Genomic DNA, 23037 nt, shown 5'->3' on the forward strand with positions numbered 1-23037 from the left:
CAGGATGTGAATGTCAGTGGGACTTACTTTGCTGTCTTTTGTCTTTTAAACATGATGAAACAGTCAGCTCTAGAGCAGTTTCGTTAGTGTCTGTGAGTAATGGCTCCAGTTAACTCGAAGGGCTGGATAAGGGCTCATAAGAAAGCCGCTAAAGTCTTGTGCTTGGTATTCCTCCGTGCCCTTTCTACTTCTTGTTCTAATGCATGCTTTCCTTTCTTCTTTGTAAACAAAACGTTGACTTCATGGCCCAATTAAGAGAATTATAGACATTTTAATTGACTTCACTTAAAAGTTTTTTTTTTAAACTTTAATTGGAAGAAAAAAATGGAAATTATTCAGTTCTACCCATGCAAAATCATGTGGTCTTCTCTGTTTACACTTAAATCACTAACCTCTCTCTAAACCATTAATGGGGTAATTCTAATTTCTGCCTTTTTCCCTTTTCCTTCCTGCATCCCGTGTTGTGTGTGGTGGTTTGTGTCATTGGACTCCCCCCTGGTCAGTATTTTTATTTCCAGGAAGTGTTCCCCATCCTGGCTGCGAAGCACTGCATCATGCAGGCCTATGCTGAGTACCATCAGTCTATCCTGGCAAAACAGCAAAAGAAATTTGGAGAAGAGATTGCAAGGCTCCAGGTGGGTATCTGAGAAATAAATACTAAGTAACTTAGACCTCCATTGTATTTTGTTCTTAGTGAGATTCCCAGGCTTACTCATGAAAACCTTTCTTACTCATTGTCTCATCAATGGAGACGAGTGATTGCTTTTATCTTTAGGTTTTATCTGTTGCATGCTTTTTAAGTGTCGTATTTTATATAAACAGTCTTTGCAAAATTTACAGTTTTCTTTTATTTAGCCATATTTATTTTAGTATAAAATACTCTAAATTACCAGGCTCCCGTAAGGATGTACAGTGTTTAATTTGTGGCTTAGCCTTGGTCTGAATTGGAGCATGTAAGTCTAGCTTGAGAAGAACAGTGGTAAAATCTAGGTATATCTGGATACAGCAGAGTGAGAACCTTCTGTGCAGTTGTATCTGTACAGTAGGCCCTGAGGTCGTCAGAAACTTACTGTGACTTCAGTGCAGCTCTGCAGTGGGGTAAGAGCTGTTCCTGCGTTGTTTATATTTTTGAGTATTGGTAAGCAGAGGGGAGGAGGAAGACTGTTAACATTTTTAAATGGCCTGCATGCTAGAAGACACTATGAGAGTTTCATTTAGGAAGTTCACATTAATTAGTCTTCTCGTGAGAAAAGAAACCCAAGTCTTATAAAAGTAAAATGTATGCTGGTATTACACCCCAGCCTGACATAATCAGAGGCAAGCATATTTTTTCATAATACCCAGATTATTAAATATATCTCTTTTGTCCAGGGATTCACTTTGATCACAGTAGCTTATATTCTTAAGTGAAAATGCTTCTAAGAACGAGGTTTCTGGGGAAAGACTTTTTTAGGCTAGGATATTTAAAGTATTACAAGTTCAGATTCTTTATTTTCTGGTGATTCTGGGACTATTAGATTCAGGAAGGCCCTTATTTAGTCTCTATAAACCAGTCGGAGAGGAGATTCTTTAGAAATTTTAATGTGACTTTAAAAGTCCTCTGTGGAGAAAGGAAACTACTCTGGACTCCCACAGTGAAAGGCGAGGACTATGTCAGTTGTAGACACATAAGGGTTTGTGGCTTCAGTTTTACAGCTTGAATCATAGGTCAGAAGTTAATATAGAACATAAACATTTACTGATTTACATCTCAAGGGGCTGTTCCTCTATCTAGTAGGCATGAAGTATATTTTTAATTGACTTAGACATTATTAGAAAGAGGTAAACAGACTGAAAAAGGTGACCAACGAATCATACTCTTTGTAGCCTCTTACTCAGTAGTGAAGAGTACCCCAGGAATCTGATAGAAACCATTCGATGACCAGACCACTAAACCAGCTTTCCAGTCCTTGCTGTCAGCAGTGGGGAAAAAACTAATTGGTTATGAGCAAACCAGAAACAAAAACAAAATCAGAGTCGGGAACATCAAAACAGTAGGAAAAATAGCAGCAAAGGTAAAATTCCTGCCTAGAACTCACTTCTGGAGCCATAGCTCATGAATTGTGCTTCTGGGGCAGTGCAGTTTACTTGGCTGTAGGAGGTGGGTCCACCTCGTCTTGGTGGAATTGCTAAAGCTGCCAAAGTACAAGTTTCAAAAAGACCTAAGAATACTTAGATGTAAAAATGTGACTCCTATAGAATGAATAATACATGTCAGGCTTATTTAACTCATTAATGATGGGCCTTGTGAGATAGGAAAACTGATTTTGTGAAAGTATTGTTTCCTCGGTTATGATAGTAGCTTATAGGTATTAAAGAAATTGTTCTTCTTTAAAAAAAAAAGATGGTACTTATTTTTTAGAGAGACAGGAAGGGAGGGAGGAGGAAAGGAACATCAGTGGGTTGCCTCTGGTATGTGCCCTACTGGGGGATGGAACCCACAACCCAGGCCTGTGCCTTGACCGGAAATGGAGCTGGAGACCTTTTGCTTTGTGGAATGGCGCTGAACCAACTGAGCCACAGCAGTCAGGAATAAAGAAATTGTTCTTATTAGGACATACATGCTGAGGTGTTTAGGGATGCAAGGTCTTGATGTGTGAACTTAATATTTTGAAACAGTTCTGCATGGGGTGGGGGAAGACAAAACAAAAAAAACCTGTATATGTGTATATATTTGAGGAAGGGAATGATAAAACAAATATGGCAACATGGTTACAGTTGTTGAACCTAGGTAGAGAGTCTGTTTTGTTCATTTTTCATGGGCCTGAAAATTTTCAAAATAAAAATTGGGTAACATACGTATATATAAAGGTATATATTCCCTCTACCTTTTCCTATTGTCTGGTTCCTTCCATTCTTTTTTTTTTTTTTAAGCATTTTTTATTTTATTTATTGATTTTTTTAAAATTTTTTATTGATTATGCCATTACATTTGCTCTATTCCCCCCTCCCTTCCCCTCCACCCTGCATACCCCTCCCCCACCATTTCCCCCTTTAGTTCATGAACATGTGTCTCAAATTCTTTAGATTCTGTATTTCCCCTACTATTCTTACCCTCCCCCCTATCTATTTTCTATCTACTGTCTATACTACTTATTTTCTGTACCTTCTCCCCCCTTCCCCTCCTCCCACTCCCCTGTTGCTAACCCTCCCTGTGATCTTCATTTCTATGGTTCTGCTCCTGATCTAGCTATCCTCTTAGTTTGCTTTTGTTTTAGGTGTGGTTCTTAATAACTGTGAGTTTGCTGTCCTTTCACTGTTCATCTTTTTTATCTTCTTTTTCTTAGGTAAGTCCCTTTAACATTTCATATAGTAAGGGCTTGGTGATGATGAACTCCTTGAATTTGTCCTTATCTGAGAAGCACTTTATCTGTCCTTCCATTCTAAATGAAAGTTTTGCTGGGTAGAGCAATCTTGGTTGTAGATCTTTGGTTTTCATGACTTGGAATACCTCTGTCCAGCCCCTTCTTGCCTGTAAGGTCTCTTTTGAGAAATCCGCTGACAGTCTGATGGGAACTCCTTTGTAGGTGACTGTCCCCTTAGCTCTTGCTGCTTCTAGGATTCTCTCCTTCATTTTAATCTTGGCTAATGTAATTATGATGTGCCTTGGTGTGTTCCTTCCCGGGTCCAACTTCCTCGGTACTCTCCGAGCTTCCTGGATCTCTCGGAAGTCTATTTCCTTTGCCATCTTGGGGAAATTCTCCTTTATTATTTGTTCAAATAATTTTTCAACTGGTGGTTGTGCCTTTCCCCCCCTTCTGGTACCCCTATAATTCGGATGTTGGAACGTTTAAAGATGTCTTGGAGGTTCCCAAGCCTCTCCTCATTTTTCTGAATTCTTGTTTCTTCATTCCTTTCTGCTTGATCATCTTTTTCTTCTGTCTGGTCCTCTCCCTTGATTTGAGTCCCAATTTTCTTTCCATCACTATTGGTATCTTTTGTATCAGCATTCATTTCAATTAATTTAGCTTCCATATGTTTCTCTAATTTGTGACTAAAATCCACCAGTTCTGTAAGGATCTTTATAACCAGTGTTTTGAACTGTGCATCTGAAAGACTGGCTATTTCTTCATCACTTAGGTCTATCGGTTCTGGGGCTCTGAGTTGTTCTAGAGCCATTTTTGGTTTATTCGTGCTGTTAAGTGAGCGGAGCGAAGCCTTAGTTGTTTACCAGGACAGGGCGACCCAGGTCGCTGGTTTGTGACGCTGTGTGTGGGGGCGGGGTCAGAGAGGGAGCGATGGCGTTCCACTCCGCTAGCCCCGCGCATCCAGTCACTCAAACGCCTGGGGTTTGCTTATCCGATCCTAATTTTGCGAGCCTCCTGCACCGCGCGGGTTTCCCTTCTCACTGGTTTCTCCGCACGTAAATGCGCGCGACTGAGCGACCCACCGCGCCTATTCCCTGTGCGCTCCGGCAGCCAGCTCGCTGGCGATCAGCCCTCGGTTGCCTGCGCGCCCCGCGCACCGCCCCGGGGATTTTTTTCTTGCTAACCTGCTCCGCTTCTGGTCTCGCTCCTTGTACCGTTCCAGCCGAGTATCTAGTTGTCCTTTGGACTCCGTATTGTCGATTTTCCGTGTGGCTTGGTTGTGACTGCTGTTAAAAATAGTTGTTCTTAGATTTGGTTGTGCACAGAGGCGAGGTGGACCCTCCACCTACTTCTCCATCTTGGCGGAAGTCCCTTCCATTCTTTTTACCTACTGCACCACAGGTAATTTTTATTAGTTTCTTATTTAATCCTTTCAAAGTTATTTTTCTTTGAAATATAAGCAAATACATACAGTGCAGACACACAAACAGTAGACATTCTTAACTCTCCCCATTCTTATATAAGAGGGAAGTATGAAAGCAAGTTGTGTTCTTGCTTTTCTCATAATTTATCCTGAAGATCTCTTCATTTTAATATAGCAACAGGGAGATCTGTCTCATCTTCCTCCCTCCCTTCCTCCCTCCCTCCCTCCCCATCTGAGGATATGTCTTTATTGATTTTAGAGAGAGAGGAGTGGGAGAGAGAGGGGGAAGCATTGATGTGAGAGAGCACCATTGACCGGATGTCTCCTGAATATACCCTGACTTGGGGATTGAACCTGCAACCTAGGTATGTGCCCTGACTGGGAACTGTACCACAACCTTTTGGTGTGGACGATGCTCCAACCAACTGAGCCACCTGGCCAGGGCTCTCATTCATTCATTCATTCATTCATTTTTTTAGAGCTGCATTGTACTTAATTATGTAAACCAGTTGCTGGATACTTACATGTTTCCAAGATTCACTACTGCAAACAGTATGCAGTGAGTAATTATGTACACTTGGCGTTTTGTATCTTAGCAGGTGTCTCAGCTTGGGCTTTCATAACAAAATACTACAGACCGGGTGGTTTAAACAACAGAAATTGGTTTTTCCACAATTCTGGAGGGTTGAAGGCTGAGACCAGGGTGTCAGCACAGGCAGGTTCTGATGAGAGCTCCCCTTTGCCTGGGTCTTCACGGGGTGGGGGACTGAGGGCATGCTGTCTGGTGTCTGTTCTTACAAGGGCCCTGTGCTCATGACCTCACCTGAGTGTAATCTCTCAGCAGCCTGTCTCCACGTCCCATCACTTTGGGGGTTAGAGTGTCAGCACTTGAATTTTGGGGAGGACACCGTTTAGTCCTTCATGGCTGGTGTATCTTAAATTCCTAGAAATAGGATTGCTGATATCAAAGTATTAATATATCTGTAATTTATTATATATTACACTTTGATATATTATACTATATCAGAGATCCACTTGGAGTTTATTCTGATATGTAATGGGAAGTATGGATCTAATTTTTGTTTTTCCAGATGGCTACCTGGTTGTCCCAGCCATTCATTATGGTTTTCTTTACTTCACGGATTTGAGATTCTGACGTTATACATTCTACATTTTTCATAAATATTGGGGCCTGTTTCTGAACCCTCTGTTCTCTCTCTGAGCTCTTTATCTTTTCATGTTTCAGTTCCACACCATGTAGGCCAGACACGTTGGAATCTTTTAATGCCTGATAGGTGCTGTCATCATTTTATGAACTTCCCCGATTGTTGTTGCTTGTTTATGCTTCTAGATGAAATTTATTTTATGAAACCATTTATTATGAAAAATTTTAAACATTTATGTATGAATTACTAAATATGCATTACTCAGCTTAAATTATTATCAATATTGTGCTACTTGTTTTTCATTGATTCCCCCTTACCTTCTTATGTTTTTAGAGTATAACTATTGTGTATTATTTTATTCTTAAGTACGTCAGTATGTATCTCTTAATAGACAAGGATTAAAAAAATTTCAAATCATAGTGCCGTCGCATCCAGCAAAATTAATACTAGTAATACAAATTAGTAATTAGTACGAGTAACTTAATGCTCAGACCTACTTTAGCTTTTTCTTATTATTCCTAAAGTGTCCTTTTACAGTTTGTTCAGATCAGGATTCATACAAGATCCTCACATTTCATGTGGTTGGTATGTCTCATAAATTTTTAATTCCTAATGGCCTCCCCTTCCCCAACTGCCTTGCTGAATTGTCCTCACTTTTTCTTGTTTTGTGTTTCTTACAAGGATTTATTTCTCTGATGTCCTCGTATAAATATTTCAGTCTTTCTCTTCTTAAATGATTTCATATTTCAGTTTCCTGAGTTCTGTCAGTTTTCGTTCCATATTCCCTTACTGTCTGGTTATCACCCACTGTTATCTGGACCAGTTGGTACTCTGTTCACATTTTGTAGTTTTTTTGGTTCTGTGATTGTGCCTTTAGGTTTTTTTAGCCCCCTTCCCCCCATGCTATTTTCATCTGCTTTGTGGCTACATTTCTTGGTGAGTTTTCATTATCTATTGGAAAGTTACATTGCCCATTTTCATCTTTTTCCGTATGGTTTTTCTGTGTTCAGTCAGATGGGATGCCTTTACAGTTACTTGTGCTTGAATGAGATTGATTTTAGTAGGGAAAGAGCAAGAGGTGTTTGACTGTGGTCTTGCAGCTTTCCAAGAGGCTTCTCCCTTCACTTCTCAAAGCCTAGCCTGGTTTAGGAAGGATTCCACTTCTACACCTCTATTTCCCTGACTTCCTCGCAGCCTTTGCTTGGGTCTTTGGTGCTCTTGGAGTTTGTACCTTGAGAAGGTGACGCCTCTGCTTTTAGAGTTTGTATTTGCAGACCTTATCTGCGTGCTCCCCCACTTCTTTCTTCCCGCTTTTCGGTCCTCTTTTCTGCTCCTCCCAGCATCCCTGCCCTCGTAATGAATTTGCCTCCTGCTCTCAGCAGCTCCCTCTTGGGATGAGCCCCTCAGCACTCTTTTTTTTTTTTTAGTGAGCCCTTGGTGGCTCAGCATATGGGCCATTTGGCTTTGCCTTTGTCATCAGCTGGCCGTTGGTACCTTGTTCCATTTCATAGCTCTCAGGTTGCTTAGAGCACTTTGCACTCCAGGTGGGGCCCTTAGCAGTCCCCTTTTTCTCCTGATGTACTTAGTGTATTTTATGTATGGTTCTAGTACTAATTTTGCTATTTGGGGGAGTGTTTGATCACATTTACAAATCAAATTTGACTGACAGGTTTTAAAAGTGATTTAAAATTGTACATTTTTTCATTTTCTTGTTTACACGGAAGATGTGGCTTTTGTTGTTTGTCCTTCCTCTTCTCTATAGCTTCACACTGACCTTGCACATACGGGGATTTTGTCTTCGTGTTGCTGGTAACAGTGGATTTATTTCTTTTGTTATCTCTTCAAATTGTTGGTTGTTTATCTGTATTGCACTGTTGGTTTTATATCTAAGCTACCTTTCTCATTTCTTAGAATAGTGGAGTTGATTCTTTTAGGTTTTCCAGGTATATAAATACGTCACTTGTAAATGATAAATTTTTCTTTCTCTTTTCTGAATTTAATAACTGATTCCATTCTTTTGTCTAGTTGTTTTCACATGTTCTTTGGTTGTGATGATACTGGTGATCTTTGTTTTATTTTAATCCTAGGGATGTTTCTCTTTTTTTAAGGTTTTTAATTTATCTTTAGAGGGGAAGGGAAGGAGAGAGGGAGAGAAATATCAATGTATGGTTTGCCTCTCGGAACTGGCCTGCAATCCAGGCATGTGCCCTGACTGGGAATTGAACTGCGATCCTCTGGTTTGCAGGCCCTCGCTCAATCCACTGAGCTATACTATGCAGGGCAGGATGTTTCTTATATTTTTCTGTTAAGCATGATATCAGCTTTGGAGGTTAGGATTTTATCATGTTAAGGAACTGGATATCTATTTCTGTTTTATGAGTAAGGATTTAAAAATTTAAAAAGTCAAGAATGAATATTGAATTTTATCATTTTTAAAATTTATATTTGGGGAGTAGAGAGAGAAATAGGGCTTAATTGTCACACTTATTTATGTATTCATTGACTGACTCTTGTAGGTGCCCTGACTGGGGATCAAACCCCCAACGTTGGCACATCTGGATGATGCTCTGAGCAACTGAGCTATTTGGCCAAGAGCTCAAAAAATTTTTTTTAATACCTATGGAGATAATTTGATTATTAAAAACTCAGGTCTATATTAGTTGAAGAATTACATAAGTAGATTTGTTAATACTGCATTACACCATTCTTGTATTTCTGTAATTTTAGTGTTTTAATTTGCTTTCTCTCCTCATCTGATCACTTGATATAGATGTTCTCTAAATGCCTGAGAATATTATGTATTCTCCAGTGGTGGAGTTCAGGGTTTTCCATGTCTGGTGAGTTAAACTCATTAATTATGTTGTTCAAGTCTTCTGTAATCTTAAAAATTTTTACTTGGTCCAGACATCACTGAGACAGGAGTGTTAAAATCTTCCACTCTGATGATGGGTAGATTTATTAATTTCTTAGTTTAGAGACTGTTGACTATTAAATGCAAAATTTAAAAAAGTTTCATATCTTTCTGGCAAGTCGGCACATGTTAAACATTATGTACTGAATTTATTTTGAATGATGCTTTGGGCTGTATTGTGTATTTTATGTGATGTTGTTATGCCTGATTCCACCTAAGTAATATGATTTGGGCTCTAAGTTTATGTGAGGCATATGCTCATCTTACGAATTATAATGGCAAACACCTTCTTAAAAAATTTCTATTGATGCTGAGTCACTTGTTTCTTTGGTGATTTCTGTGTTGCTGGGTAATTTTTTTCTCATTCACTCTCTTCTCTGAGTGTAGTGCTTTGCGGTTCCTGCCCTCGTGTGCGGTAGTAAAGGGGGCGATTCTCAGTTCTCTGTCTTACATAGTTTTTAGACCCCATCTCAGGTCTCTGTGAGGGTTTTCAGTTAATTTTATTGACAATCCTTTTTAGGTTGCAGAAATACGGGACTTCTAGCCTTCCTCAGTGTCAGTTTGTATTTATTAGCCCACGGGTTTCTTTTATTTTCTTGGTAATTCACACATGTGTTTAAAGGGATGTCTGCTGTGTGTTATTCTTCATTTTAGGGGTAGTTTGTGATGGGAGAATTTCTAGGTTATTCTGTTGACCGCATTGCTGGAAATGCAAATCAAATTAGAGATTTTTAAAAAATTTACAAAAAGCAATGCTTGAGAAAAAGGAATACTATTTTTTTTCACATTTTCTTTTTAGCATGCAGCAGAACTGATTAAAACAGTGGCAGCTCGCTATGATGAATATGTCAATGTGAAGGATTTTTCCGACAAAATCAACCGTGCCCTTACTGCAGCAAAGAAGGATAATGACTTCATATACCACGATCGCGTTCCAGACCTCAAAGACCTAGACCCTATTGGCAAAGCCACACTTGTGAAGTCTACCCCAATCAATGTACCCATTAGCCAGAAATTCACTGGTATGTCAAGTGTTCAGATGCAGTTTATCTTACTCATCTTTTCTCCAGTTTAATGGGGTTTTTTGTAGCCCCAAATCACACAATGTAATTGTATGCTTTGAGTATAATTTGCATTCATATTATTCAAAATGATTATGAGAATAAAAATTGTTACATTTACAGTGAAATTTCAAGATGGGAAGGGAAGTAAATGGCCATAAAGCACGTGCAGAGAATATAACAATCAGAAGACTTGGAACTGCTTTTGAGTAATGATAAAGACCAAGCAGTTGTCATTTTGTTAACATTTGTTGTGTTAGGATTCTGCCATTGAAAATTAATATTCATAAATATAACGTCAAACCTATCAAGTTCCAGTATCATCATTGTATTAAATAAATGTTATAATATCCTTGGATATTGTAGATACATGTAATGTATGGCAGCCTATAGCTGAGATCCCAGAGATAGTTAATACGCTAAGTTACTGGGAAAGGGTGATTATTTTACCTATTTCTATGTAACAAACACAAAGTGTTACCATGTGCCACGGACTCTCCTAAGCACTCTACAAATACCAGTTCACTTATTTTTCACAACAGTCCCATAACAGAACTCGGTGCTGTTCTTATCCCCACACGACGGACAAGGATACTGATTCACAGTGGTTAAGTGATTTACTTGTCCACGGTCACAGAATTAGGGAGTTGAAACCATGGCACTGAAGTCCAAAACAAATGAACAGTGTTTCCTTATGTTTAACTCTTCTTCACCAAAGATTCCTTAAACGTAATGACAGGCACATCTAAGAGGTAAGGCATTTCAGTTCAGGGAAGACTCTGCATGTCATTGTCCGTGAATACAGTGATCTGAAAATTCTCTTCCTCGTTGTACTTCCCATAGCGATTTCATTTTACCTTTGAGTATTTGGAGACTGTTTATATGCATACTGGAAAGGGGATGCGAACAGTCACTTTCTAATTTGAGTTTCTGTCCCTAACGTGGACGCTCCCGTCCCCAACTGCAGATCTGTTTGAGAAGATGGTGCCCGTGTCAGTGCAGCAGTCCCTGGCTGCCTGCAGTCAGAGGAAAGCCGAGTTGGTGAACAGACTGATTGCCCAAATGAGAGAAGCTACCACTTTGGCAAACGGGTAGGTAGAGCTTCCCTTTCATAAATCTGTCTCGCAAGCTTAATGTTTTATGTGTGATTGTTCTTTAATGAAGCAGTTCATGAACATTTTCCTTTCTGAGAATGGAGATGAGTGTCAAAGCTATATGAAATAGCAAACATCGACACACACACATACATGCATGTCTTGGGGACACTGTATTTATTAAGGCCTGCCAAATGTCGTTGGAAGAAATTTAATTACTGAAGCAAAGTGAAACTATCTGATCACTAATTTATAAATTAGGGGATATTTGTTTGAGGGAAATGAGAAGTAAAAGTAAACTTTTTAAGTAAGATACATGATACATTCAGTATTCTGAATTCGTTTCGTGTCTGGTGGATTCATTGGTTTTAAAAATATCTTAAGTGTAATTTTCATATAATAAAATACACCCATTCTAAATGTATAGTTCAGTTCCATTGATAAACGTGAGCACCCTTGTCACTACCACGACCACCACCACCACAGACTACGTTCCCATCAACCTAACATACTCCCTCTAAATGTATAGTTCAGTTCCATTGATAAACGTGAGCACCCTTGTCACCACCACCACCACCACCACCACAGACTACGTTCCCATCAACCTGACATACTCCCTCTAAATGTATAGTTCAGTTCCATTGATAAACGTGAGCACCCTTGTCACCACCACCACCACCACCACAGACTACGTTCCCATCAACCTGACATACTGCCTCGTCCTGTTTCCCTTCAGTTTCTCCTCCCCTGGCCCCCAGCCACTACTGATCTGCTGCTTGTCGCTATAGGTTAGTTTTCCTTCTTGTACAATTTAATATAAATGTAATCGTTATAATAGTGCACTGTGTATTATAATACATTGTACAGTATGGTGTTACAGTATACAATACTTGTGGTATGTATAAGTACCTACAGTATATACTCAAAATGTATTGGGTATCTTTTGTTTAGCATAATGTTGTTGAGATTCATATGTATATTGTGGGTGTTAGTTTGATTCTTTATATTTCTCAGCAGTATTTTATGGTTAAGTACCAGAGTGTTTATTCTTTCACCTGTTGGTGGATGTTTCAGAATGTTGATGCTATGAACATTCATGCACAAGCTTTTATTGACATGTTTTATTTCTCTTGGGTAAATGCCGAGGATTAGAATTGCTGAGTGGTGTGCTTAGTGTATGTTGAACGTCATATGAAGTGGACAGATGTTCTCCACAGTGGTTGTTCCAGTTTATATTCCCACCTGCACTGTTTGAGAAATGTAGTTGCTCTGCATGCTCATCAGCACTTAGTATTGTCAATCTTTTTTTTTTTAATTGAGTCTTTTTAATTTCGGCCATTTTTGTGTGTGTAGCAGTATCTTATTGTGGTTAATTTGCATTCCGCTGATTATAATAAAGATGTTGAGCAACTCTTCATGTGCTTATTAGCCATTCATATAACTTTTGTAAAGTGTTGAAATCTTTTTTTAAAATTAAAAACTTTTTAAACTGATTTTTCTTCTTACTAATTTTTGAAGAACTCTGCATGTTGTAGAGGCAAGTCTTTTGCCAGCAGTGTGTAATCGAGAATATTTTCTCATAGTCTGGTTTACTTTTTCATGTTTCTAATTTTGAAGAATGTGTGGATTTTGACCTCATTTTTTTAGCAAGAAAGCAACATAAGTGTAACATTGCCTTTATTATATAAATGAAATAACAATAATTGTTACTGTGCCACAAACTGAGAACAGATAAAGATTTGTAATCAATACTTAGATCAACCATGTGTTCTTGACATTTTGCCTCGATGATACAAAATTATAACTATTTTATGTTTTTTTTATAGCCACATTTTTTATTTTATGTTTTAGAATAAGGCCATTTCTAATCCTCAATTTAAGATGAGAATATATTCAAACACTACTTTATGAAAAATAATTATCCAGATATTAATAAACCAATGGTTTAATTCTTTTTTTTTTTTGAGAAAAATGAAACTTTATAACAATAGTATTTGAAGAAGGTTGTAAAACTTCTAACATCCACATGATTCAATATCCTTTCCCTTGGGTATAGTAACAGAGCCAAAAGCCATTTCTCCCTTTCCTCCCTTTCCAATTGAGATAGCAAAATATGCATTAGAATCACCTAAAAAGCCTAAGTCACAGATTCCTGACTGAGTTGCTTTGAAATGGCAATAAGAGTTTTCATTTCTTTTTTTTTAAATTAATTTTATTTAGTTATTTTTCAAGTACAGTTTTTTGTCTATTTTTCCCATCCCAGCCTCCCCCGCCCCTATTTTATGTATTTTGATTGTCCGTGACAGTATAACAGTCAGAAATATAATAAAAAGACTGCAGTTTTAAGATAGGCATTTTGACTTTTGATTACTTCGATTGAAAGAAATTAAGTTTGAACTGTCAGCCAAAGGTATTTATTATATTTTAAATTTATATTTCTAACTTTTTGGCTTTTAATTCTGAACTGTGAACTTAAATAACTTGATTTTTTAATGATTTTATTACAGTTTTATCAATCATTGATTTTTTTTCCCCTTTGTTTTTGCTTTATTTTTCTGTCGACTGGGCTTACCCACTTTTGGCATGGTAACTTCATTGCTGCAGGTTTGGATATAGATTCATGTTTTAAACGTGGTGTAGACCTATGTATAACCTAGTATGTTTTTTTTTCAGGGTGCTAGCTTCCCTTAATCTTCCAGCAGCGATTGAAGACATATCTGGAGATACTGTACCTCAGTCTATATTGACTAAGTCTGCGTCTGTGATAGGACAGGGGGGCATCCAGACTGTAGATCAGTTGATCAAAGAGCTACCTGAGCTACTCCAGAGAAATAGAGAAATCCTTGATGAGGTACGTTTTAAGAGATTTGCTTTTCAAATGAAGATGGTTTGACTCCTTGGTGTCCAGCAGGGTTTAGTCCTGGAGGCTTCCTCCTATTGGATTTCACAGGGCAGTGCTCATCTTGGTGAATTACTGGGGCCCAGAGCCTGACTTTCAGCCTCAAAAAGAATTTCAGTCGAGTGACAATAGATTCATACATGTCCATAGGGGTATGTAAAGGGACATTAATTAAACTCATATGACCATTGTGTAATGCTACTGTACTGTGGTACACTGTCACACAAACTGTTCAAAGTCTTCATAATTCATTATTTCCTTACATTAAAGATTGGGTTTCTTGGTGAACATGGACTCAAACAAAGGAAGTTAGACCAATCAAATATTTTATGAGCCCACTGAATCCATCTTCCAGTAGAGGGGATATTTTATCAATAGGAATGGCACACCAGAGTTTTTTGGCTAAAGCCAACTGTTTGTCATTGTTATTTTCCTGAGTGACACATATCTTTCTTCAGCTATAATATCATCAAGCAAGAGCCAGTTTAGGAGTCACGTCTCTCTTTAGGTGACTTGTATTATCAATGCTTTCATCCCTATGTTCTGATGTTTCAGTTAACTTCAGAAGATACTGTATTTACATCATTTCCAAGTACTTGGGGCACGGGTGTGAACCTTGGGGATAGGAATATTTACTCCCCAGGGTTATTTGAAGGGTGAATGAAACTAAAGCAGTGAAATGCCTAGCCTACGGGACACACAGTATACGCTTAATAAATCATAGCTCTTATTACTATTACCGTTGTATTACTGTGGTGATAACAGTGTAGCTATTAAAACTGATGCAGTATAATTGATACCGAACAGGGAGGCATCCAGACTGTTGAGCAGTTCATGGTAGTTATTCACCTTTCTGTGCAAATCAGCTATTGAAAACAGTTAGGAAACTTAAAATGGAAACTTATTGCATTATTGGCCTGGGAAAACTGATGACGGGTTCTACATCTGTTATACAGTCAACATTAATAGCCCTTCCTATGTAGGTATAGTCAGTAATCAGAAAAACGAGAGCAAACAGAATTGGACTTACATAGTTCAGTACCAAGGTTTTCCTGTGCTGAACTTGTTCTAAATGCAGAACCTCAGACTACCCTGACCTACTGAATCAGGATTGCATTTAATGAGATCTAGGGTGGCTTGGGTGCACGTTAATGTTTGACAAACACTGCTGTTAAGGTCATAGTAGACTTTGTGAGTTTACCTTGTAGTCCTTTAAAATGTGTTCATTTGTGGGTCCAGTAAGCTTGTTATCTGGTGTCGCATTGAAAGAGCATTGGACTAATAGTTAGACACAGGGAGAAAAAAGTGGAGAGTGCTGTTTGAGGTCGCACCTACGTGTGAGCAGCAAGAGTAATCGATAGGGAGAAGATGGGCACATAGGGAGAAGATGGGCACGGGAAAAGGCAGGCGGCGCAAGTCAGGTGAGAATCAGTGTGGAGCATTCAGTAAGTAGAAGTTACATATATAATAATAAATCATTACTTAAGATTTGATATTTTATACATAAGTTGGTTGTTCAAGTTTCCCAATGTGGAGTATTTGTATTTGGACTTGATTCCCAGTTCTTTCTTTCTTTTAACTGATCCTGGGCAAATTACTTAAACATCTTTATGTCTCAGTTTATTCATCCAGAAAATGGAGACAATAGTGTTTAAGCATATAAGATAGTTGTGAAGTGGGACCATACATGTACCTGTTGTTAGTTATTTAAATATTAAATATTACTGTATTTCTTAGATTTTTAAGATCTCACTGATTGGAAGATGCATATTTGATTTTGAAACAAGTTTTATGGAAAAAGAACATTGCCTAATGAAACACTGTATATCAGTTGTGAGGAGCATCTTTATTAGAAATATTGTGAAAAAGCTCATGTTATAATTAAGGAAAACCTGGCATTATTATACACATTAATAATGTGCATTATTAAAGATACACATGAATAATGTGTATTATTAAAGATATACATTATGAAATGCTGTTGTCTGCCTCTCTTAATATGAGGTACTTTCATTTATCTTATTTGATGTTCTTATAGCAGCCTAGCTAGTTAGAGTCACTGGTATTGTCAGCTGCACTTGGAGAGCCTCATGTTAAGTAAGTTGTGAAGTAAATAGGTCGTGAAGCTGGTATTCTTTTTGAGTATTCATTTGTCTGGCAGATCTTAGAAATTTACATTCTGTATTTTAGAAAGTCTTGATTGTTCAGCAGTTTTGAAGTGTCCACTAATTTATTTTTCCAATAATAAGTTTATCCTGCTTGAGACCTGTTGGGCCCTTTCAATCTTAGATTCCTGTTCATAACTTCTTTTTTTTTCTTCAGTTACTCCCTTTTCTTTGTTTTTTTTCTGTTATGTCCTAATGAATTTCTGTTAGATTGATGGTGGTACTTTTGGAACAGTCCATATCTCTTAATATTTCTTTTCCTTTCTGTGCTCTTGTTTTTCTGGGAGAATGTCTCAGGCTAGCCTTCCAGCTGAGCTCATTAATTGGTTCTTTAAGTCTGGCTTTTGTTTTCTTTAGCCATTCTGTTGAGTTTTAGAAATGATTTCTTTGATATTTTTTATTTCTAAGATATCCAATTGGTTGTTAGAAAATCATGTATGTTTATCTCACAGTTACGTGTGGGGTTTTTTAAAGGTAAAATTCACATAAAGTTTTCCATTTTTTAAAGAAGATTATTTACTTATTTAGAAGGGGAAGGGAGGGAGAGAATCATCAGTGTGTGAGAGAAACATGGATTGGTTGCCTCTCACATGCCCCCAACTGGGGACGTGGCCCACACCCCAGGCATGTGCTCAGAACTCGGAATCAAACGTCCTTTCATCTTGTGGGATGATGCTCAACCAGCTGAGCCACGCCAGCCTGGGCACCATTTTAACCTTTTTAATGTGTCCAATTCAGGGGCTTTTAGTACTTTCACAGTGTTGTGTGAGCATTAACACGTTCTAAAATCAGAACATTTTTATCACCCTAGAAAGAAACCATGTACCATGAGCAGTCATCCTTTATTCTCCCTTCCCCCTGCTCTCCACAAGCACTGATCTGATTTCTGTTTTCATGGATTTGCGTATTCTGGGCATTCTGTATAAATGGAATCGTAAACAATACGTGACCTTTTTAGTTTGCCGCCTTTCACGTAGCATGTTTTCAGGCTTCATCCATAGCATGTATCAGTACGTCATTTCATTTTATGCCTAAAATAATGTTCCATTGTAGGGATATACCACATTTTGTTTACCCATTCATTAGTGATAGATATTTGGGATGTTTTCACCTTTTGATTGTTTTGAATGATACTGCTATTCGTGTATACATTTTGTTTGAGCACCTGCTTTTAATTCTTTTGGGCATCTACAGAGGAGTGGGGTGGATGGTTATACAGTATGCTTAACTGTTTTCTAGAGTAGCTGCAATATTTTAATTCTTAGCAGTGGTGTATGAAGGTTCCAGTTTCTTCACATCCTCATGAATTCTTTTATAATTGTTTTTTTTTTAATTAAAAAAAAATCACACCCATTCATGTGGGTATGAAGTGGTATCTCATTGTGGTTTTGATTCGATCTTATACATAGAAAATCCTAAAGTTAGTAGTATAATTTGATAGGGTTTTCATTGACTCTTTAGATTGATTTTGGGAGTACTGCTGATCTTAATATTAAATCTTCCAGTCCATGAACACAGGGTGATTGTTTCATTTATTTAGTCCTTTTATTTCTTTCAACAGTGTTTTGTAGCTTTTCACATACAAGTCTTGCACCTCTTTGGCTACATTTATTTATTTAAATATTTTATTTATTTATCTTTAGAGGGTAAGGGAAGGAGAGAGGGAGAGAAATATCAATGTACGGTTGCCTCTCGTGTGTCCCCTGCTGGGAACTGGCCTGCAACCCAGGCATGTGCCCTGCCTGGGAATCGAACTATAATCCTTTGGTTCATAGGTTCGTGCTCAATCCACTGAGCTACACCAACCAGGGCTTTGGTTAAATTTATTTTTAAGTATTTTATCCTTTTTGATGCTCTCATAAATAGAGTTGTTGATTTAATTTTTTGATTATTCATTCCTAGAGTGTGGAAATACAACTGCTTTTGTATTCTTCAACTATACTGAATTTGTTTATTATCTCTAATAGTTATTTTGTGGATTCATTAGGATTTCCTGTATATAAGGTCATATCATCTGCAAGTATAGTTTTACCACTTCCTTTTCAGGAAATTTTATATTTGGAATAATTTTAGATTTACAGAAAAGTTGTAAAATAGTGCAAAGAGTTTCTTCACTCACCTTCCCCAAAAGTTAAAGCCTTATGTAGCCACAGTACATTTGTGGAAATGAAGAAATAAACATTGGTACAATATCAGTATTCAGATTTTATCGCTTATTCCATTAATGTCCTTTTTCTGCTTTATGATCAGTCCTGAATACTGCATTGCATTTACTGTACAATGATTTGGGGGGGGAGGTGAATTCACATACCCTGGAACTTTATTTGTAGGAATTCTTTGAGATCTGGGTTTAAAGTGAATTCTTCTAGAGAGGACACTTGTTTGCCTCTGCTATGAAAAGACATTATATACCTGACACAGTAAGTTCGAAGGGGTTTTTTTTTGTGGTTAATTTTTAAATTAGAAGTGCATCTTGGGACTTTGTGTCATGTAGACAGTATACTTTTCAGTCCTAAGTTCACGCTTTTAATTAGGAATCTTAGGTGGTACTTTTCCTTTCTATTTAGAACCAAGGTTTCATACAGGTAATTTTCCTTCTGTTGGAAGTGTTCTTGTTCAGAATTCATCCAGTGAGTGTCACTCATTTGGAAATGTCCCAGTTTGAGGGAGGATAGTGCCTTTGGTCTGTCCTCCTGCTCTTACTAGCCCCACTGATATTTCTGTGTCTACTCATGTTCTTTTGTTGATCCTCACCTGAGGACGTGCTTACTTAGAGAGAGGGAAAGGGAGGGAGAGAAACATTGATTGGTCGCCTCTCGTATGTGCCCCAACCAGGGACTGAACAGACCCACAGCCTAGGCATGTGTCCTGACCTGGAATTGAACCTGCGACCTTTTGGTTTATGGGACGACGCTCCAGCCACTGGAGCCACACCAGCCAGGACTCTACTCATGTTCTGTTAAGTTCACACTCTACGCCACTAGTTGGCGAGCTAAGGATAGTGGGCCAGTCCCGGCTTGTGGCCTGTTTTGTGGGGTTCACTAATGCTCACCATTTTAAGAGGGTTGTTAAAAAAGAACAGACTATGTGATGGAGACTGTGTCCCCCCAGGCCTGGAACATTCACTGCAGTATTTGACAGAAAAGCGTGCAGCCCTCTGCTCCAGCCACCGGAGATCAGCAGACGGCAGGGGCTCTGACGTTTGTTTGCACTGGTTTCTACTTCTTGTGTTTCTGGACCCCACCGCCTGTCTCCTCGTCCAGGCATCAGAAGGGCGTCTTTTACGTTACTTTGCAGCGCGTTGTCGGGGTGGAAGTCTGAATCTTTTATTTCCGTGTAGTTAATGCGTTTTCTCTCTATTTTGTGTATGGCTTCTAAGGTCCAAAGCTTTCTGTTTATTTTTATTTTTGCTTAAAGTTGTCTTGGTATGTGACTGTACATAACCTCTTAGTTGTTCTTCCTTTTTAAATTTTACCGACTTAAGGTAATGGCTCACCTATTTCTTAATTTAACAGGACTTTTTGTTAAATACAGTATAACATGAATTTTGCAACAAAAATTGTTGTACCAATTTATTATATTCTAACCAGTAAAGTAAGAATAGTCCTAGCTCACTAATCCTTACATACTGTGAGTATGATAATTTAAAAAAGTAAAAACAATTTTACACTAGAAATATCTCATTTTTGCTTTGCTTCCTTTTTGAAAGTCACTAAGATTGTTGGATGAAGAGGAAGCAACTGACAATGATTTAAGAGCAAAATTCAAAGAACGCTGGCAAAGGACAGCATCCAATGAACTCTACAAGCCTTTAAGAGCAGGTAAAAATGTGCATGAATAACTTTCACATGAATAAGCTTGCAATTTGGATCCCTATTTTTGCTGGATTAAATTAGGCTCGACTGTAAACTTGTTTTTACAGCAGCTGTTGCCGCCGTTAAGAAAACCCAGGTCTTGTTCCTTGGTTCATTGTAAAGTAAAAAAATGTAACAGAGGTGATTCATGTTTATTACAAGAAGTTCAGGTTCTTCGGAAGGATGTAAAGCGAAAGTTAAAATGATCCTATAACTCTTCCTTTCCTGTTTCAGCCTGTGCATATTTTACATAAATAAGATCATATTACATATATGGCTTTATAATTTCATTTTACTTGGCTTTATAATTTTATTTTACTTGAATACTGGGAGGTAAGAGATGATTTTTAACAGTTAATTTGAAGCCAAATTATTATTTTGAGAACTTCGGTGTTTCTAAGTCAAATTGAGCCAGTGATCTTTGAGAGCGGATGCTTTTAAAATAAGTTGTAACAAGGGGATGAATGATTTGTTCCTATACTTACAAGTTGTGGGGGAAGATTTATGTCAATTACCTTTTATTTGGTGAACAGTGACCACAGATGTATTGTCAGGTATAACTGTGCTTTTGCTTTTGCTTTATGGTTGGTTTTTCAAAAACAGAAATGCAAGGATGGATAGGAGCAGAGTTTCTGTTACCTAGCAAATCGGGGCCTGTGGAAGGGGGATATAAGTCAGATGCTCCTTAAGAGAGGAGCTCCAAAATGCTGAAATTTAAGTACAAAAAATTGGGGTGTGTAGGAGGAGCTCAGAACTGAAAGTATGATCAGCCTGTGAACGTTACCATTAAAATCAGTGCTGTACTCCAAGACCCTTCTTTTCCCTGCAGAGGGAGCCAACTTCAGAGCAGTTCTGGATAAAGCTGTGCAAGCAGATGGACAAGTGAAAGAGCGTTACCAGTCCCACCGCGACACCATTGCACTTTTGTGTAAGCCAGAGCCTGAGCTGAATGCCGCCATCCCTTCTGCCAACCCGGCAAAGACCATGCAGGGCAGCGAGGTGAGAAGATGCATTTTGGTGTGGCTGGTCACCTGTTTACGAAAACTGTGTTTTTAAGCTGTTACAAACAGAAAATTGGCAATTTCTTTCCTATTGGCATCTTTTTAAGAATATACATGTTAATTGAGGTTGTTATATTTAAAGTAGCAGGATATATACACCAAGTAATAGATAATTATGCTGATATCATTACTCGCCTGTAATAATAATTTCCATTTATTGAATGCCTCTTGTGAGCTGGGTACTATATTCTATATACTCTATATGTTCACAGTATTTAATTAAGGTTATATAGGAGGGAGAAAATTTCCTGAAGTGGAAGGACCGGCTTTCGCTAGATGGTCTCCTGACCGCATGTTCTTTGTTCCTGACGTCACTCTGTACTGCCTTCCCCCATCCCACCGTGTTCCACAGGGGCTGCCTCCGAAGGGAACAGTGACACAGTGCACATGTCAGTAAACGGGCAGCAGCATCATTATGGCCTTTCTCTTGTTGACAGGAAGGAGAAAATCGATAGTGGCCATCTGATTGGGAGAGTCCTAAAAGAGAGGAGAAAGTGCAAGTGTGATTTAGTGCCTGAGGAGGGAGGTAGTAGGATAAGACAGAGGCCCTGAAGTACACAGGGAAATAAGCCACAGGGCAAGAAATACTGCTGAAAACTTGAACAAGATGAGTTTTCTCGGCTCAGACTTCGTCAGTGTTGTTTCTTATTTGTCTTTTCACAGAAGCATTTCTTGTGTTTACTCATCCAATCCTCATACATCTAATCTGTGTAGGGCACTATGCTAGGTACTTGGAGAAATTCACAAAGGGATCGTACAGAGCCTTCGCCCTTCATCACGGTCCAGTGCTGAAGATCAGACATAGAGGGTAACTGCAGTACTGGGAGGAGACCTAGGTAGCATAACTACAGAGTACGCTGGGAAGACGTAGATGACACGGTACTTAGATCCCAGCATTTCGGAGCCCCTCTCTTCCGAGACTTCTTAACAAGTTGGTATGTTATGAGAAGAGTAGAAAGAAAGACAGAAAGAGTGAGCATGTCTAGGATCCAAGGATCGAGTGAGTAGGTGTGCCCAGAGGGGCTGCTAGGGGTTCAGTGGAGACCAGCCCCGAAGTTAAGAGAAGGCTGCACAGTTGAGTGTGCACAGAACCTGAATCTCTAAAGGGGGTCCGGATGGGGAAGCCCCGATGGGGCGAAGCAGTCCCTGCTTATCCAAGGGGGATAATGAGACTTCAGACCCAAAATAACTGAACCCTATATATACTGTATATTTTCCTACACAAGTTACCAGTGGTAAAGTGTAATCTGTAAATTAGGTACAGTAATTTATTAACAATAATGAACAATAATCAAAGTTACATGAATGTGGTCTCTCACTCAAAGAAAGGTCTCTTCCCTGCAGAAAGGTGACACCCCCTTACACGGACAGTGTTGCGTCTTTCTGGGGTGATGGGGGTTGGGCAACATCTCCTCCTCCTCAGAGGTGGTGCAGAGTGGCACTGTCCACAGCCGCGTGCCCTCCCAGTGGGTGCTTTTTCTGATTCAGACCAAGGTGCCTTCTAGACTGATGGGTGATCTGCAGACACAGCGTTCACTCTTGGTTTTAGTAACAGATCGTTCATGGACAAGTGCAGAGACGCCTGGCACATTAGCTGAGGGCCTCCTAGAAGCCAGGGACTGTGCTGGGCACCGTGCTCCTTAACATAGACAGAAGACCCTTCTGGGTTAGCCTCCGTGTTCAGTACGTGTGGCCAGGTGGCTGCCGTTGTGTTGTGTAGAGGTACCCTCATGTCCGCCTTTTCTGAAAGTAAACGGCAGGGTCTGAGCAGTAAAGTTGAAAATTTTATTCGGAGCATTTCTTATTTATTTGGTGGTGTTAAATGCTACGGAGAGTTTTGAATCTAAACAGGCAAACTAGAGCCTGTGGGCCAAATCCAGCCCACTTCCTGTTTTGGTATGGCCCATGAACCAAAGATCCATTTTACATTTTTAAATGGTTACAAACAAGTCAGAAGAATAGCGTTTCATGACACATGAACACTGTATGACATTCCAGTGTCAGTGTCTGTAGGTAAATTTTTGTTGGGACATAGCCACGCTCCTTCGTTTCTTTT

General features: G+C 38.8%; 1 protein-coding gene across 2 annotated transcripts in view; it reads left to right on the forward strand.

The window, feature by feature from the left end:
* Positions 1-23037, forward strand: part of PDCD6IP (programmed cell death 6 interacting protein) — a 59053-nt gene that overhangs the window by 19494 nt on the left and 16522 nt on the right. Inside the window, exons 7-12 of one of the 2 annotated variants that reach the window (XM_037148176.2) lie at positions 504-635; positions 9647-9869; positions 10876-10999; positions 13676-13853; positions 19776-19887; positions 20750-20919. In XM_037148176.2, the coding sequence (XP_037004071.2) occupies positions 504-635; positions 9647-9869; positions 10876-10999; positions 13676-13853; positions 19776-19887; positions 20750-20919 (939 nt within the window). The remainder of the gene's footprint in view (positions 1-503; positions 636-9646; positions 9870-10875; positions 11000-13675; positions 13854-19775; positions 19888-20749; positions 20920-23037) is intronic. The other variant, XM_037148177.2, reaches the window with a different exon arrangement.

Source organism: Artibeus jamaicensis, unplaced genomic scaffold (genome assembly GCF_021234435.1).
Source record: "Artibeus jamaicensis isolate MK-2021 breed Jamaican fruit bat unplaced genomic scaffold, CSHL_Jam_final contig_519, whole genome shotgun sequence".
Taxonomy (NCBI): domain Eukaryota; kingdom Metazoa; phylum Chordata; class Mammalia; order Chiroptera; family Phyllostomidae; genus Artibeus; species Artibeus jamaicensis.